The 13415-nt window shown below is 35.4% G+C and overlaps 1 protein-coding gene across 5 annotated transcripts; it reads right to left on the bottom strand.

Moving 5' to 3' along the window:
- Positions 1 to 5958: 5958 nt before the first annotated feature.
- Positions 5959 to 12339, bottom strand: LOC127792134 (transcription factor TGA9-like). Of its 5 annotated transcripts, none has more exons than XM_052322534.1 (13): positions 11992 to 12339; positions 11731 to 11878; positions 11543 to 11640; positions 11159 to 11244; positions 10801 to 11055; positions 10082 to 10126; positions 9935 to 9994; positions 9697 to 9774; positions 9510 to 9558; positions 8661 to 8932; positions 8140 to 8361; positions 6774 to 6916; positions 5959 to 6363 (listed from the first exon to the last, which is right to left on the bottom strand). In XM_052322534.1, exons 2-13 carry the CDS (start codon positions 11820 to 11822, stop codon positions 6270 to 6272), a joined length of 1494 nt encoding a protein of 497 aa, XP_052178494.1. In that variant the 5' UTR covers positions 11823 to 11878; positions 11992 to 12339; the 3' UTR covers positions 5959 to 6269. The 5 variants fall into 5 exon arrangements, with proteins under 5 accessions (XP_052178494.1, XP_052178475.1, XP_052178466.1 ...); XM_052322515.1 differs by having other exon boundaries at positions 11159 to 11247; positions 11731 to 11881; positions 11992 to 12338; XM_052322506.1 differs by having other exon boundaries at positions 5960 to 6363; positions 11159 to 11247; positions 11992 to 12337.
- Positions 12340 to 13415: the final 1076 nt, after the last annotated feature.

The following is a 13415-nucleotide window of genomic DNA, read 5'->3' as shown; positions in this document are numbered from 1 at the left end:
TAATTGATGCAGTTTGTTAATTAACCATTTCAAAAACCATAACCTGCTCGGCCATTGCAGCTTGGCTGTAAGAGCTCTCCTACTGGTTTAAGCAAGCTATAGGGTTCACACTTATGTACAGCGCGTTATCATAAACAGATTAAATTTTACCCAAGTTTTTTTTTTTTGGGGGGGGGGGGGGGGGGGGGGGGCGCTAGATGGAAATATTTTGGCAAAAGCCTACAAACAAGAACAAGAAAGGAACACAACCGGTCAAAGCAAAGTGTGTCACAGCAATAGCAGACAAGTCCAGCTGCAAGCCTGCAACAACCAGAACTAAAATCTGAAGTAACTATCTTAAGCTGGATGAGTCCGGCTGAGACTAGCAAAGGCACATGGCCATCGTAGGGCAAAAAGATTAATAGATTAGCTCTTGCCTCCTAATGGAGTGTGGGGAGATGACCGGAAAACATGGTGACCAACACGTACACAAGCACCAAATCAACTAAAACCAAAACCACCAACAAGAAAACCACAAAAAGATAAAGAAAAGCCAAAATCAAGCATACAATGCAATGAGCTGAGACTGAAAATCAAAAGCTATAGAACCACACGCAAGGTGTTGGCTGCTGGAAACCAACTATTATCTAAGGGAGCAATCATCATTCCTTCAAAGACCAAGACTTATTGGCTAAGAATCAATCTTTTACAACCAGCTTTGCCATCACCTTCTTGAATCCTCCAATCCCGTGGTCTCGGTACTAAAATGAGATTGTTTTTGTGAGCCAAAGGGAGCAAACGAATGGGATTTTCATGGTTGGAAATCACTTGGGGATCCATTTTCATAAGAGGCTTGGTGGTTGTGCATATAATGAGCAACCGACTTCTGGTGGCACCAGAAATTTTATCTGCCTCACTGCGCAAAGCAGGACCAAATGCTTGGTGATAGCTTGGATACATATAGATCTGCATAGGTTTGGGGACCTAAATTAGATAAGGACAATGATTAACATGAAAGATTTGTGTTGGGATTCAAGCATTGGTTTAGGGACATTGGACATTAGACAAATTTTAGGGTAAGGTTCGAGAGACATTAGGGTTTGGTTTGAATTGATAAGGTAGACCCATCGATAGGGTGTTGGAGCATAGAGATGGTCTATGTGCAATGAAAGCAGAAGGATTTTCGGTGGAATGGTTCTAGAGCTTTAAAGAATCAATGGAGGAGGAGATTTTTTGTTTGTCAAGGATACCTATAGTTGTGGAAGATATCTAGACTAGGTGGTGTAACGCTAGTGGAATCTGGAGCATGGCCGAAAACGTGCACGTGGTTGAACCTTTATTCGCATACAGAAACAGTGGGCATCCAGCCATTAGCAACAAAGAGGAGGCCACAACGAAAGTGGGTGAGGGTAAGTGGACATCCTACTCTATGTTGAAAGTGAATAGGGCCATGGCAGCTTCACATTTTTTCAATTCATCGCCTAAGAAGAAGAACATGGTAGAGAAAAGGGATAAAAAGGGGACATTTTGATCTTGGGCTTGGCAATCACCTCGGCCACAACAGCTAGAGACTTTGTCCCTCTGGTGGCACACCCAACTAACCTATTAGGATTACCTTAAGTTTTAAATTTTAGATTAAACTTTTAATTTTGTTTTCAACTACAGCATTTTACTTTCATTTAGTTCTAATTATGGACTGTCGTCCCTATTAGATGTAAAATATGGCATGACAAGTTAATGCATAATAACAACAAAATATGGCATTCTTCTATTGTTGTCTTCAGTTAATGTAATGCTAGTTTAGTGTTATGTGGGTACTTAAAATCCATCACGTTCTTTGTTAATTTTTGGTAAAGTTTTTATAGTTTTAGATTTTATCATTATTAAAGAAGTGGTAAGAGTATTTGTAGCTAGTTTAACTTTTTAGTCATCTATTCATTGTTGAATAGTATGTAATGGTCTTTCAAATAATAAATAAAGTTCTCATTTATGAAAAAAAAAAAAAAAGTTCATGCTCAATAAGTTGGACAATTTTAGGGTTTTTTTTTGCTTGATATATATTAGGTTCATTTTTTTTTTGGCTTTTATCTCTATTTTTTCACACATTGTTATTCAATTTAGATCAGTTTTTAAGTATTCTACATGGTGAGGTGGATACTTTTGCCACCTAAACATCTAACTCAATATGCATAAGCTTATCACTTCATATTTTAACACCACTATTGAAACGTTAAAATTCTATCTAAAAATAAATAATAAAGTTCAATTCTTTTCATAATTAACCCCTATATGTGTGTTTATATATGTATGAAACTGGATCGTATTGGCTCAATTGCGACCCTCGGCCCGCAACCTGATCTTGGCCCAATTTTGACCCTAACCCACGGTCCGATCCTAGCCCAATCTCAGCCCAACAATTGACCTGATCTTGGCCCTGTACTAATTTGCAATAACATCATTACCGTCGCACGTTAAACTCTCTTGCGCTTACTCTAAGATCTCATCCTCATTAATGGCAAATCTCATCATCATTTAATAAAGATCCCATTGGCACCATGCCATCGTCAAGGAGCTCCGTCAATGCCGAATAACCAGTCTCATCACCATGCAACACTCGATGCAAACATATATGTAGGAGGACCTCTTATCCCTTTTTATAAACTAACTCTACCAAGAGTCAATGTATGTTTTCTTCTAGCCTACCAACACTCTGCTAATTTACTCTCTTACTCATTAATTTGAGCGTAGGAGTGCTTGCAAGTGACAGCCAACCTTGAAATCTGTTTCTTACCATTGCGAGCCTACGTTCGACCACCTTTTTTTTGGACCGGAAGGAACATAAACTATTCAATTTCTACGAGCCAACATATATCAAAAGAAAGTCTTCCTATATCATGGCCTAGCTACATGATATATATATATATATATATATTGTTCTTACAATCATCCACACATGCAAATCATGGTAAAATATGATTCAATACATGGTAGTTTTAAAAATAAATTCATGGCCAAGTAGGACATTTGAGTGGTTTGGAACTGATCACCCTATCCCTCCACATATATGTGGCATTTTAAAAACCCCTTCGCCTTTTCTGCTCAATAAAGTAATTAATGGAAAAAGCAGCATTGGTACTCTTCGATCATAAACCTAACCTAACCTGTTAAAACAACATAATATTGAGTAAAATAAAGGAAGATAATAAGGTCGTGTAATTAATCCAATAATCTAATGCGATTTGCAAAAGCATGCTGATAATGAAGGATACTGCCAAACTCTTATAGTATAGTTTAATTTGTAATGCTCATAATGGAACCAAAAGTCGACACCCCCCCCGTAAAGCTAATTAATTAGATTAACATACATAACCTTTCCATGATTTTGATTAACGAATCTAGGGTCGAAAAGATGAGGCCAACAAACTACAGGTGTGCATATAATTAGCTGCTGTCGTTGTCTTCTCCTTTATATACATATATATAAATCTTAATTAACAGTCTATAGTTAATAGAGAAAAAAGATAAAGCCACACTAATTACCATAGTTTAAGCTGCATATGGAAATTGCTATATATATAGTGATTGAGAACAACATGATCTCTTCATCAATAGAAAATTTTAATTTACAGTGTTTAACTAATTTCGTGGTGAGCTTTGACTGACACGTCAATTAAACCGGAGGTCGGTCGGTTGTTAAATCTATTTATGGGCGGTTGATTATATATAATTCTTCTCCCTAACTTAATTAATTGGGCACACCATGTATATAGAAAAATTTAATTACTTGTGTTTTTTTAATTTACTATCATAAGAAAAGCTAAATTAACTATATATTCATCTCATTATTAATTATCAATTATGATGGTTGATGAGCTGTTTGATTGGGGCAATTAATTATTAAGAACTGCATGCTAATGCACCCTTGACAGGATGATGAGAACAGGAAGCTGAATTAATTAATTAATTAATTAATGTATTAGCTGAATTATGAGGTTGAGGTTGCGTTGATATTGTATGTCAATCTATTTATTTATTTATTTTATATCTATAAATAGGTAAGTATTTATTTTATCGATAAATCTATTTGGATAGAATCTATCCAAATAACATTTAATGCTTGTTTTATATTATTTTATAATATTTTAATTATATTAAACAAAACAGAAAGACAATTTTAACCTTATAAAAATTCTAACTCTTCACTCGTATGTTTTCCTACCTAAAACTCTCGCCTAAAACTACTGCCAACACATTAAAGCTGCAAATTTTCAAAGCAAACAAAATTAATTATGAAAATGAATAATGACAATCATGACACTTAGGTAGCAGCACACCATTGGCTGTAATCAATGTATTATCTTTGCATTCTCCTTCTATTTTATTTCATTCATAGATTATTTTATTTTGTCCAAATTGATTGACGCACGAGATGACAAAGACATCAAATGATAAAAATATTATCATCTTAAAATTGTCGCATTACCTTGAATTGAACAGGCGAACTTCATCTATGTTGTATTACAAACTTTTATTCTCTTTGTATTACAAATTTTTATTTTATTTCATTCATGAAGTTCGCTATCTGGCGGACTGCATCTACCAGCACTGCATCTGGCGGATTGCATTTAGATGCAGTCTGCCAGAAATTGGGACTTACCTGAATTATTGGGTGGGTTTCATTATTGATATTTTTGTTATTTGATATCTTTAGTGATTTCGTGCGTAAATCAATTCAATTCGAGCAAAGTAGAATAATCCGTATTTAAAGCCATTGTGACTCTTGGAATTCTAAAAATTTATTAAATGAGGTGAGAGACTAAAATTTAAATTTAATAAAAAAGAGAGAGAATGAAATTTTGAATTATAAATAGAGAGGGTATTGTTGGTAAATAAAATGTTAAATGACATAATTATCCTAACATCAATAATTAAAATGACAAAAAAAAAGACAATTTTATATGGATAGATTCTATCCAAATAGCAAGTTCCTTATTTTATTTACTTACAAATTATTTATCTTCTTCCCCTTGGATTAGGGTAGGTTGGTTTGGGGCTGTTGTTTGGTCATCTGTTGAGGCGATGGATACTGGTTGCTGTGGAGCTGTCAAAGCCGCGTGCCATTTTGCTCTATTCTTAATAAATTCCTCACCATATATTCAAACCAAAAAAAAAAAAAACAAAGAAATAATGAGAAAAACCAACAGTATTATTTCTCAAAGAAATCAAAAAGAAAAATAAAATAAAAATTTAGTTAAAATATTGCCTTCATTGCCCTTTCGAAAATGTTACAAATACTGAAGTGTTGAAGTGGTCGTACTTAGGTAATTTAAATAAAAATTTATTGAACAGTGTTTGATAGTTATAGTTTATTTTTTATCTTTCAGTCTTAAGTTTATATTAAATTTTTACGAAATAAAATAATTCATTAATGATTGTGAGGAAAAGAGAAATCATTTATTTTGTATCATTCTTATGTCATTTTTATAAAAAATAAAAATAAATTTTTAATTTTCTTTCTTTTTTAGTTTGTCTTTTATTCTCTCTCTCTCTCTAATCAGTCTTCATGGCCTCTTCATGCCCCGAAGAGCAACGACTTAGAATAAACCGTACAGCTTCATGAGTGACCTCTCCTTGTTCACTAAAAGGCATTAGAATGAACACCCCCTTCTCCCCACATTTTGTTCGTGTCCATTAATTCCACAACTCAAGACCCCCCCTCTCTCTCTCTCTCTCGCTCTCTGTGTATGCATTTAGAATAATCGATCTTCTTCTCCACTACAACTCATTTAAATGATAATGCATGCAGAGCAACAAACCCACCTTTCCCTCACCAACAACCACTTTAATGTTTCTAATCCCCTTATTCTGCATTATGCTCTACAAGAAGACAATGTCCGCACAGCTCTGTCTATCAATTATTAAGAAGAAGTCTCCACATTAATTAAGACAAGCTACTCAGTTTATATTATCCCTCTATCTATCTATCTATAAATAAATACACACACACACACACACACACATACACGACAACTTTTCAATATTGTTTGATCTCTTTGTTTACTCAAGCTTCCTGATCTGATATTCAATTTACAAGGTTACATAAAATATGAAGATATTGAAAAATAAAACAAGTTAAATATAAAAAGAAGGCCCTATATTATATATCCCACCTAATTAAAATAGCTTAATTAAAGAAATCCAACGCCAAGTCTGCCAAAAGCTAGGAGAATTCATCGTCATCACGGCTTCTTTGGCTTATATATATATATATATATATAATGTGATCTTGATCAAAAGCTGGAGAAGTGGTTCTGAGCTGCTGATTGCATCATTTGTAATTCCATGGCTGCTTGGGAAGACGGGTGGTCATCAACTATCATGGTCCTGAAACATGTCAACCCTAAGATTACTCCACTTAAAAAAAAAAAAAAAAAAAAGGAGAGAGATTACCCCACAAAATATATCCAAAAACCCTAATAGTGATGAATCTAAATGGCAAAAACAAGATGCCTTCTTTTCTAACAATAGAGCTTAATTATTAGCTTGTTATGATGATGTAGATGGTATCAGGATTTAGGGTACTCTTCGTTAAATGTTTTGACTAAACATATCAAACCTTTAAGTCATATAAAGTGGACATAGGCTACAATTTTCACCTTGCTTCTTCATTTTTTCTTCCTTCGGCTAATTAAGTATGCATTAAACTACAGCAGCCTTGATTCTTCATTTAGGACCAATTTTTTTTACACAAAATATATACATGCATGTGCATGATATTAGGATTTAGATCTTACTCGCGAGGGCGAGATGTCCAAAGGGAACTTAGGGCTCGTAGTCGACCATAGTACTCGCCAATCACCAAGAAACATCGCGCTGCTTGTCGAACCGTCAGTGTCCGACACAGTTGATGAAGAGTCTGTTGTCTTAAATTATCAGCCTACAATTTTTTATCATAAAAGCATATGGATTAACTTGGTCTACCATCTAAACAATAAAAAAGGAAATTAACAAGTACAATTATTGAGATGTAAACATTAAATTAAACTTAATGCCATAATCGTATACAAGTTGAAATGAAGAGTTTGGTTGTTGCCTTGAATAAGCAGGATTTATAATTCTTTGGATTATCAAAGAGTGAATTAATTTACTCTAGCAATATAAACAATAAATTAGAGAAGAAAGAAAAAGTATGATTGATCAGTGCTCAAATAATTTATTCATATGATTAAGATGTGGGAAGCTATTTTATAAACTTCCTGATGGGTTGGTCTATCAAGGGTTTGCAATTCAACAGTTGTCACTTTCAAACCTGCTTTGATAGAAACAAGTTCAATGAAAAACTATCAAGAACAAGAATATTTCAACTTGTATGAAAGTAGACACAATATCAAGGCTCAAAGTTGACCTTAAAGGGGCTGGGAGGAAGTTTAATCCACAAATGTTTTTGTTTGATCATCATCAAAGTATAAAACTCATCAAATGCTGAGATCTGCCTCTATATATAGTTGACATGTGTGCAAGCACATATATTGTTGAAAAATGAAATCTCTTTGTGAGCATTTGCGGCAACAAAAGTCAAACGTCGAAATCTCAAATCAAGCTTCCGTAAGAAGCTAAAACACAGTAAGATATATCATTTACTATAAAAATTACTGTCACATTATTCAAGCCATGTTTTTTATACAAAAAGAATTAGTAAAATTATCACAAAAACCATTGATGCTTGATTAATTTTGCCAAAATATTGACCTATCCTTTGATGCGGTGATTTTGCCTTGGCAACAAGTAAATCAATGTTTAGAACTTCATTATAAGTATCTTTTTAGAAATTATTTCACACAGTGATAACTTGCAACCAATTGTACATATTCAAACTCAACACATGATTACTTTCAAGGAGCAATATAAAGCCAGGGAGTGCTTCACAACGAAACATTCCCACCAAAGGCATAAATGGGTCCATAACCCTAACACTAACCATGAGGCACTCTCCTTCCAATTAAGTGGGAGACGACGTTCAGTTCCCTGGGAAAGAGAGAAGGCACATGGAGAACCTCTATGCAAATAGTCGTAAAACAACAGCAACAAGTCTTAAAATTGTGTCGTTTGTCTAACTAAGAGCGCAAAAATTAGTATTACTGATTGGAATGGATTAACTACCTGTCGAACGAAACCCTCAAGATTGGCAATCTTGCCGAGAGCAATAGCCATATGATGCATGCCATCGTCGATGGAAACACTTGCAATGGTGTCAATCAGTGACTGTTGCAGCTGATCTAGTCCCTGGGAAAGGGCTTCTTCAGCCTGTTGTGAAGAGTGTTGGAGGCTGCAAATGCCCATAATTTGTTGCTCTGTTAATGGGTCTAACTGATTGATTAACATCTGACCAACATCCAAAGCAGCCCATAATTAGTCAAAGAGATGGAAAATATTAATTCAATCAAGTAATTTTAACTGCAAGTAATTGGAATAGGAAAACAAAAAAGAAAAAAAAAACTTGGAATATAGGGTGGTTGGCCAGTTATGGGATCATTGACATGATATGAAAAGGAAATGCAAATATGTTGATGCCATGACAACTCCTCACAACTTATGAAAATGACCCTTTTTTCAGTTTTCAAGTTCCTTATTTTCCGCTATAAAGCAGCACAACACAAGTGATGAGGATGATTGATTAAAACCTTGATGAGCTCGGAGGGCTTAAAACCACCCATCCAGAGGAAGCAACGTTCCGCGGGAGTAGTCCACATTCCGGTGATGAGGTGGAAGACATCGGACCTGGCGGCGGCTCCTTTCAGCTGGAAAATTTCATCGTAATGAGCAATGTATCCATCTACAACTCTCCTCAGATCGCCGTCCGGTAAATGAGCTTGCAGCCCCGTCCGGAGCTCCGAAATGTGCCTGTGATCATCCTCCAACCATCTTGAATATTCCATGTCAAATATTGCAGCTCCTGCAACATAATTCCAACAGTGAAATCAACAAGAGCAGCTGTCTAATCTCTTTCCTTTTTGTTATGGTCGAAAACCCGTAGCCGTAACACTTCCTGAGTGTCACTGAATAAATAAAATTACTAGTACCAAGTAATTAAGTACACAATAATGTGCTAAAGATTTTGCTCTTAACAACCTTCAACTGGGTGGTTTCAAACAAAGCCAAGCTTGCAATACGAATTACTATCTAAATGCACAAATTAACCGCAAACATAGCAAATCCTGTATAAGATGACTGTATAGATAATTATTTAATTTATATACCATGACCCCTTATAAAAATATATTATATGGATTCAAGCCATATAAAAAACTAGTTTACAAAATTTCCAATTGTATTTGTCGTGAAAACAACAAACATGAATAAAAAGAAAAACTAAGCTCAAGTATTGTCCAGTCAAAAAGCCAACAATCTAAGGCAAATACCAAAAACCCAGGAGACAAGATAGGCACTTCCTCTCTGGATCCTTTGGCTCTAAGTAAGGCTATTTTAGGTAAAAATTAACACACAAATTTAAATTACAAAAAGGGACTCACCAGAACTGATATTTCCACCAGCTCCACCACCACCTATCAACAATCCCTGCTAAAGCCCCCCACCCCCACAAACACAGATTGAAATAAAGGGAAAAAACAACTGTGATTAGCAAAAAGTTTATGAGATAATAAGCTTTGCATTCGATATATGTACACTAATACACAGACTTCAAAACAATATGAGAACCTGAGCTCTAGCTCGCTGAAGGTCCTGCTCCAACTGAGCCAGCTTTATCCTACTTGACTCTAGCTGCTGCACATAGGCCTGCTCCATATATATAGATATATATATATATATAGAGAGAGAGAGAGAGAGAGAGAGCTGGTAGGTGAGGTTTCAGAATTATAAGCCAAAAAATTGTAAGAATATGAGACGTTTCGGGCTGGATTCTATAAGTAGGAAAGAGACCCCCCATGCCATATACCTTCTTTCTTAGTCTGCTTTTCCTGGCTGCTTCTCTGTTCTGAGCCAACCGTCTCAATGTCTGCAACACGTTAATTGAAGTTCAAGCAGCATTTGATCTCAGAAAAAAAAAAAAGAAAAGGAAAATAATTAATGTGCATATCATTACCTTAGCATCAAGTACTTTTGTTGAAGATGAACCAGGTCCTTTCCTCTGCAACACGCAAAGGGAAGCAACAGTTTACTTGTTTGATTTAACAAAGAAAACCTCATTTCAAAGATAGTTTTTCTGTTTTTCTGTTTTTTTAAGTTTAAAAGATAGGAGGATCTACTTGGAGATCTTTATAATTTTTCTTCCAAAAAATATTTAATGCTTAGAAAGAGAGATCCATTGAATCTCCACTTTCCTGGATAAGCAAGCACGTCTCATCATCTGATGCTGATGTGAATGCTGATTCTTCTGAGTCAGATGATTGATCATTACAAGGGCTAGTTTATATCATTACCTGCCAGTGGATTTTGGGTCCATTAACACATAATCTGATTTGAGTTTCCAATTCCCAAAACTAAAAATAAACAAATAATGAAGCCCACAAGGACTTGAACTGAAGTTTTGGGGAATGGGTAAAGGAGGTCATTATCATAATAATCTGGTGGGAAAACAGTGCCAACTACTGTAAAGATACTCCCTTTAATTTTCCTATGGGAAAAATAGATGAAGGTACGTCTCTCTCTACTAGTCTGTCTTCATGTCAGAAAATCACCCAGAAATCACTGCCTGATTGATCTTCTGAAAGTTGTGGGGATCTGAGCTTTGAGTAGAGAGAGAGAGATAACAACAAAGATTCCAATTCTTTTGAGTACTACAGCAGAGAGGAGGTGAAGAACCTTTTCTAGGGCCTGTATGGCAGGACCTGCAGCTGGTTGAGTATTTGATAATCTTCCATGATCACTTGCCATCTCAAGCTGTTGATGAGCTTGGTGATGGTGATGATGATGGTGATGATGATCTGAAGAAGAAGATGCCTTTCTACTACTCATGGGAGATTCTGGCTCTACATGAACCTCAGGCTTAGTTGATAAAGTGTTGTTATTCACTGCTGAACCTGAGTCTGTACTCTCCCCTCCTGATTTTGAGCTTCCCTGCATTAAAAACCCACTAAAATTTTGTCCTAATGGCCATCTTCAACCCTATTTTTCTAATGGGTTTTCAAGTTTAATATGAAAAACAAAAAAAACTCAATACTCTTGGGGGATGATGGAATCTGATAGGCCAGGAGGGGAACATGTCCAGAGTAGCTGCTGTAGACCTGGTGCTGGCTGTAAATAAAGCTGCTGCATAGACAGAATCGCAAAAGTAAATTGAAATCTCTTGAGGAACAGGAAAGACAAAGCTTTATATATATATCAAAAGGAGGGAACCTAATCCCCCTTTTTTCTTTCTTCCATCTGCAGTAGTTATGGAGTCAGTAAATCATGCAGGCTGGCCTAGTTTCCTTGTTTGAAACCCCACGCCATTCAACTTGCTTCTCCAGTTTCATCACTCTACTGCAAATGGAAATGGAAAACCCAAAACCCTCTCTCTCTCTCTGAAAGTACGTCAGAAAAGGAGGAAGGGGAGGAGGCTTACGTGATTTAGTTTCATTGTTATTACTGTTGATCTTGATTCCTTGCAGAACAATAGCTTGCTCCAGCTCTCCGAAATCAAGACCGGATCCTTCTTGATTACTGCGTCAAACAAACGATCTGAGCAAAGAAAGAAAAAGGAACCCATACTTTTAAAGAGATAAAAAAAAATTGGAAACAAAATGGATATACATGAAGCTTATAGGAGGGGGATTATTGATCCCATGGAAAACTGCAAATGGGAGATGATGGTTTGAAGGTCCTGAGCCTGATAAACCAGCCATGCAGCAAACTTCTAGACTTCAAACCATTCTCAAGCTTCTCCAGAAAGATCAATAATCTGCTACAAAAATGGTGAAATATTGAAAATCATTCCACAGGTTAAGTGAAAACTAAAAAAACAAACAAACAAACGATGGTTGAAGATGAAGATCAGGGGAACAGGAAAACTACAAGTGGAATTTGCTGTCTCTGTCCCTGGAATTCTTGGCTGAGAAAATCGTATGCAGAACAAGAAAAGGATGGAAGCTTTGGGTTTCCAGTCAAACCATGTATCCAAGTAGCCAACACAAGAGAGCCCAGTCTCCTTTTCTCAAAGACAAATCTCTCTCTCTCTCTCTCTCTTCCCCGACCCTCTGCTAGGACACTTGCTTGCTTTGAATTTGTATATCTTTCATGGGTCTCTGTCTCTATCTTCTTTCTTTTCTTTTCTTTTCATTTCCCTCCCTCCTCTGTGAAGAAAGGTGTTGAGTATTCTGTTGGGATTGCTTTATGGCCTTCTCTGGCAATTATTATCTGATTTGAAACTCATCCCAGGGTACAGAAAATCTTGTCCTTGCACAAACCTGTGTCAGGCCTCTGGTTTTCGAAGCCCAAAAATGCTTAAACTAAAATATTAAACTCCATCCTACCTTACAATTTTAGTTTAATTAACATTATATTATATCCAAATAGAATATTTATATCAAAACAAACTTAAATGATGGACCATGAAAAGCAAAGGTTGGATAGAGATTTCACTTTCTTTAGATTTACCTTTCTTGGTGTAATTTGGACTAAACATAATTATTCTTAAATCATTTGTGTATTTTATTTTATCTTGTGGAAAATTAAAAATTCATGATAATTATTTTAAAATTTTAAAATAATATGATTTCACTTTTGGTTGCCTTTTCTATGCAAAGGAAGGTGGGGTCTCTTGCATGAATCCACTAGAATAGAATCACTGACTCCTACTCCACTCTGTCTCTCTCCCTAACCGTCTGTGCTTTCCCATTGGCCTTTTCATGGATCTCCTCAGAGCTTCAAGTACCAACCTATGCTTTCCCTTAGCTTATTTTTTGTTTATTTTGAAAAAATTGTTCAATCTTTCACTGTAAACTCTAAATGGGTTCAAAAGTTAAAATCCTTCCATCTTATATAGTGAAATTATAAAGAAAATATTTGAATTGGTCAAGATATCAATTCATTAGTTTACTTCTTGGTTCTGTTAGCAACATGATAGACCCTATTTCTTGGACTGATAATTTATCTTAAAATCTTTATAACTTAATGTTTATTTAGTATTTTTGGATAAAAATGAAAACAAAAATGATTTATTTGAGTTTTTGTAATTAAAAAAATACCAGTTTAATTATATGCATGCATGATCTTGATCCTTTTTTCTGAATCCAACTAAGCCAAACTGTTACAGTTTTAATAATTATTTTAAATTGATTTTGAATATTTCAACAAGAAATTTTGGTAAAGAGCTGATTCTTTGACATTAGGGCAAGTGATCATTGAACTGACCACTTGAAGTTGAAACGCAGATTTAAAGATTTAAGGTAATCAGAGTGTTACATGGTCCAAGTCTACACATTTAAATCTATCATTTC

Source organism: Diospyros lotus, chromosome 1 (genome assembly GCF_014633365.1).
Source record: "Diospyros lotus cultivar Yz01 chromosome 1, ASM1463336v1, whole genome shotgun sequence".
NCBI lineage: Eukaryota > Viridiplantae > Streptophyta > Magnoliopsida > Ericales > Ebenaceae > Diospyros > Diospyros lotus.
The sequence above is the reverse complement of the archived record's forward strand: the minus strand, read 5'-3'. Positions and strand labels throughout refer to the sequence as shown.

Bases quoted from the DNA above. Each gene is read 5' to 3' on its own strand.
- LOC127792134 (XM_052322515.1), bottom strand. From the start codon at position 11,822: ATGGCTGGTTTATCAGGCTCAGGACCTTCAAACCATCATCTCCCATTT. The intron at 8,362-8,660 runs GTTTTAATCAAT...GATGTTGGTCAG, and splicing joins AGCCCTCCGAGCTCATCAAG to ATGTTAATCAATCAGTTAGA. The intron at 6,917-8,139 runs GTAGTTAATCCA...AAAAAATTGTAG, and splicing joins TTGAGGGTTTCGTTCGACAG to GCTGATAATTTAAGACAACA.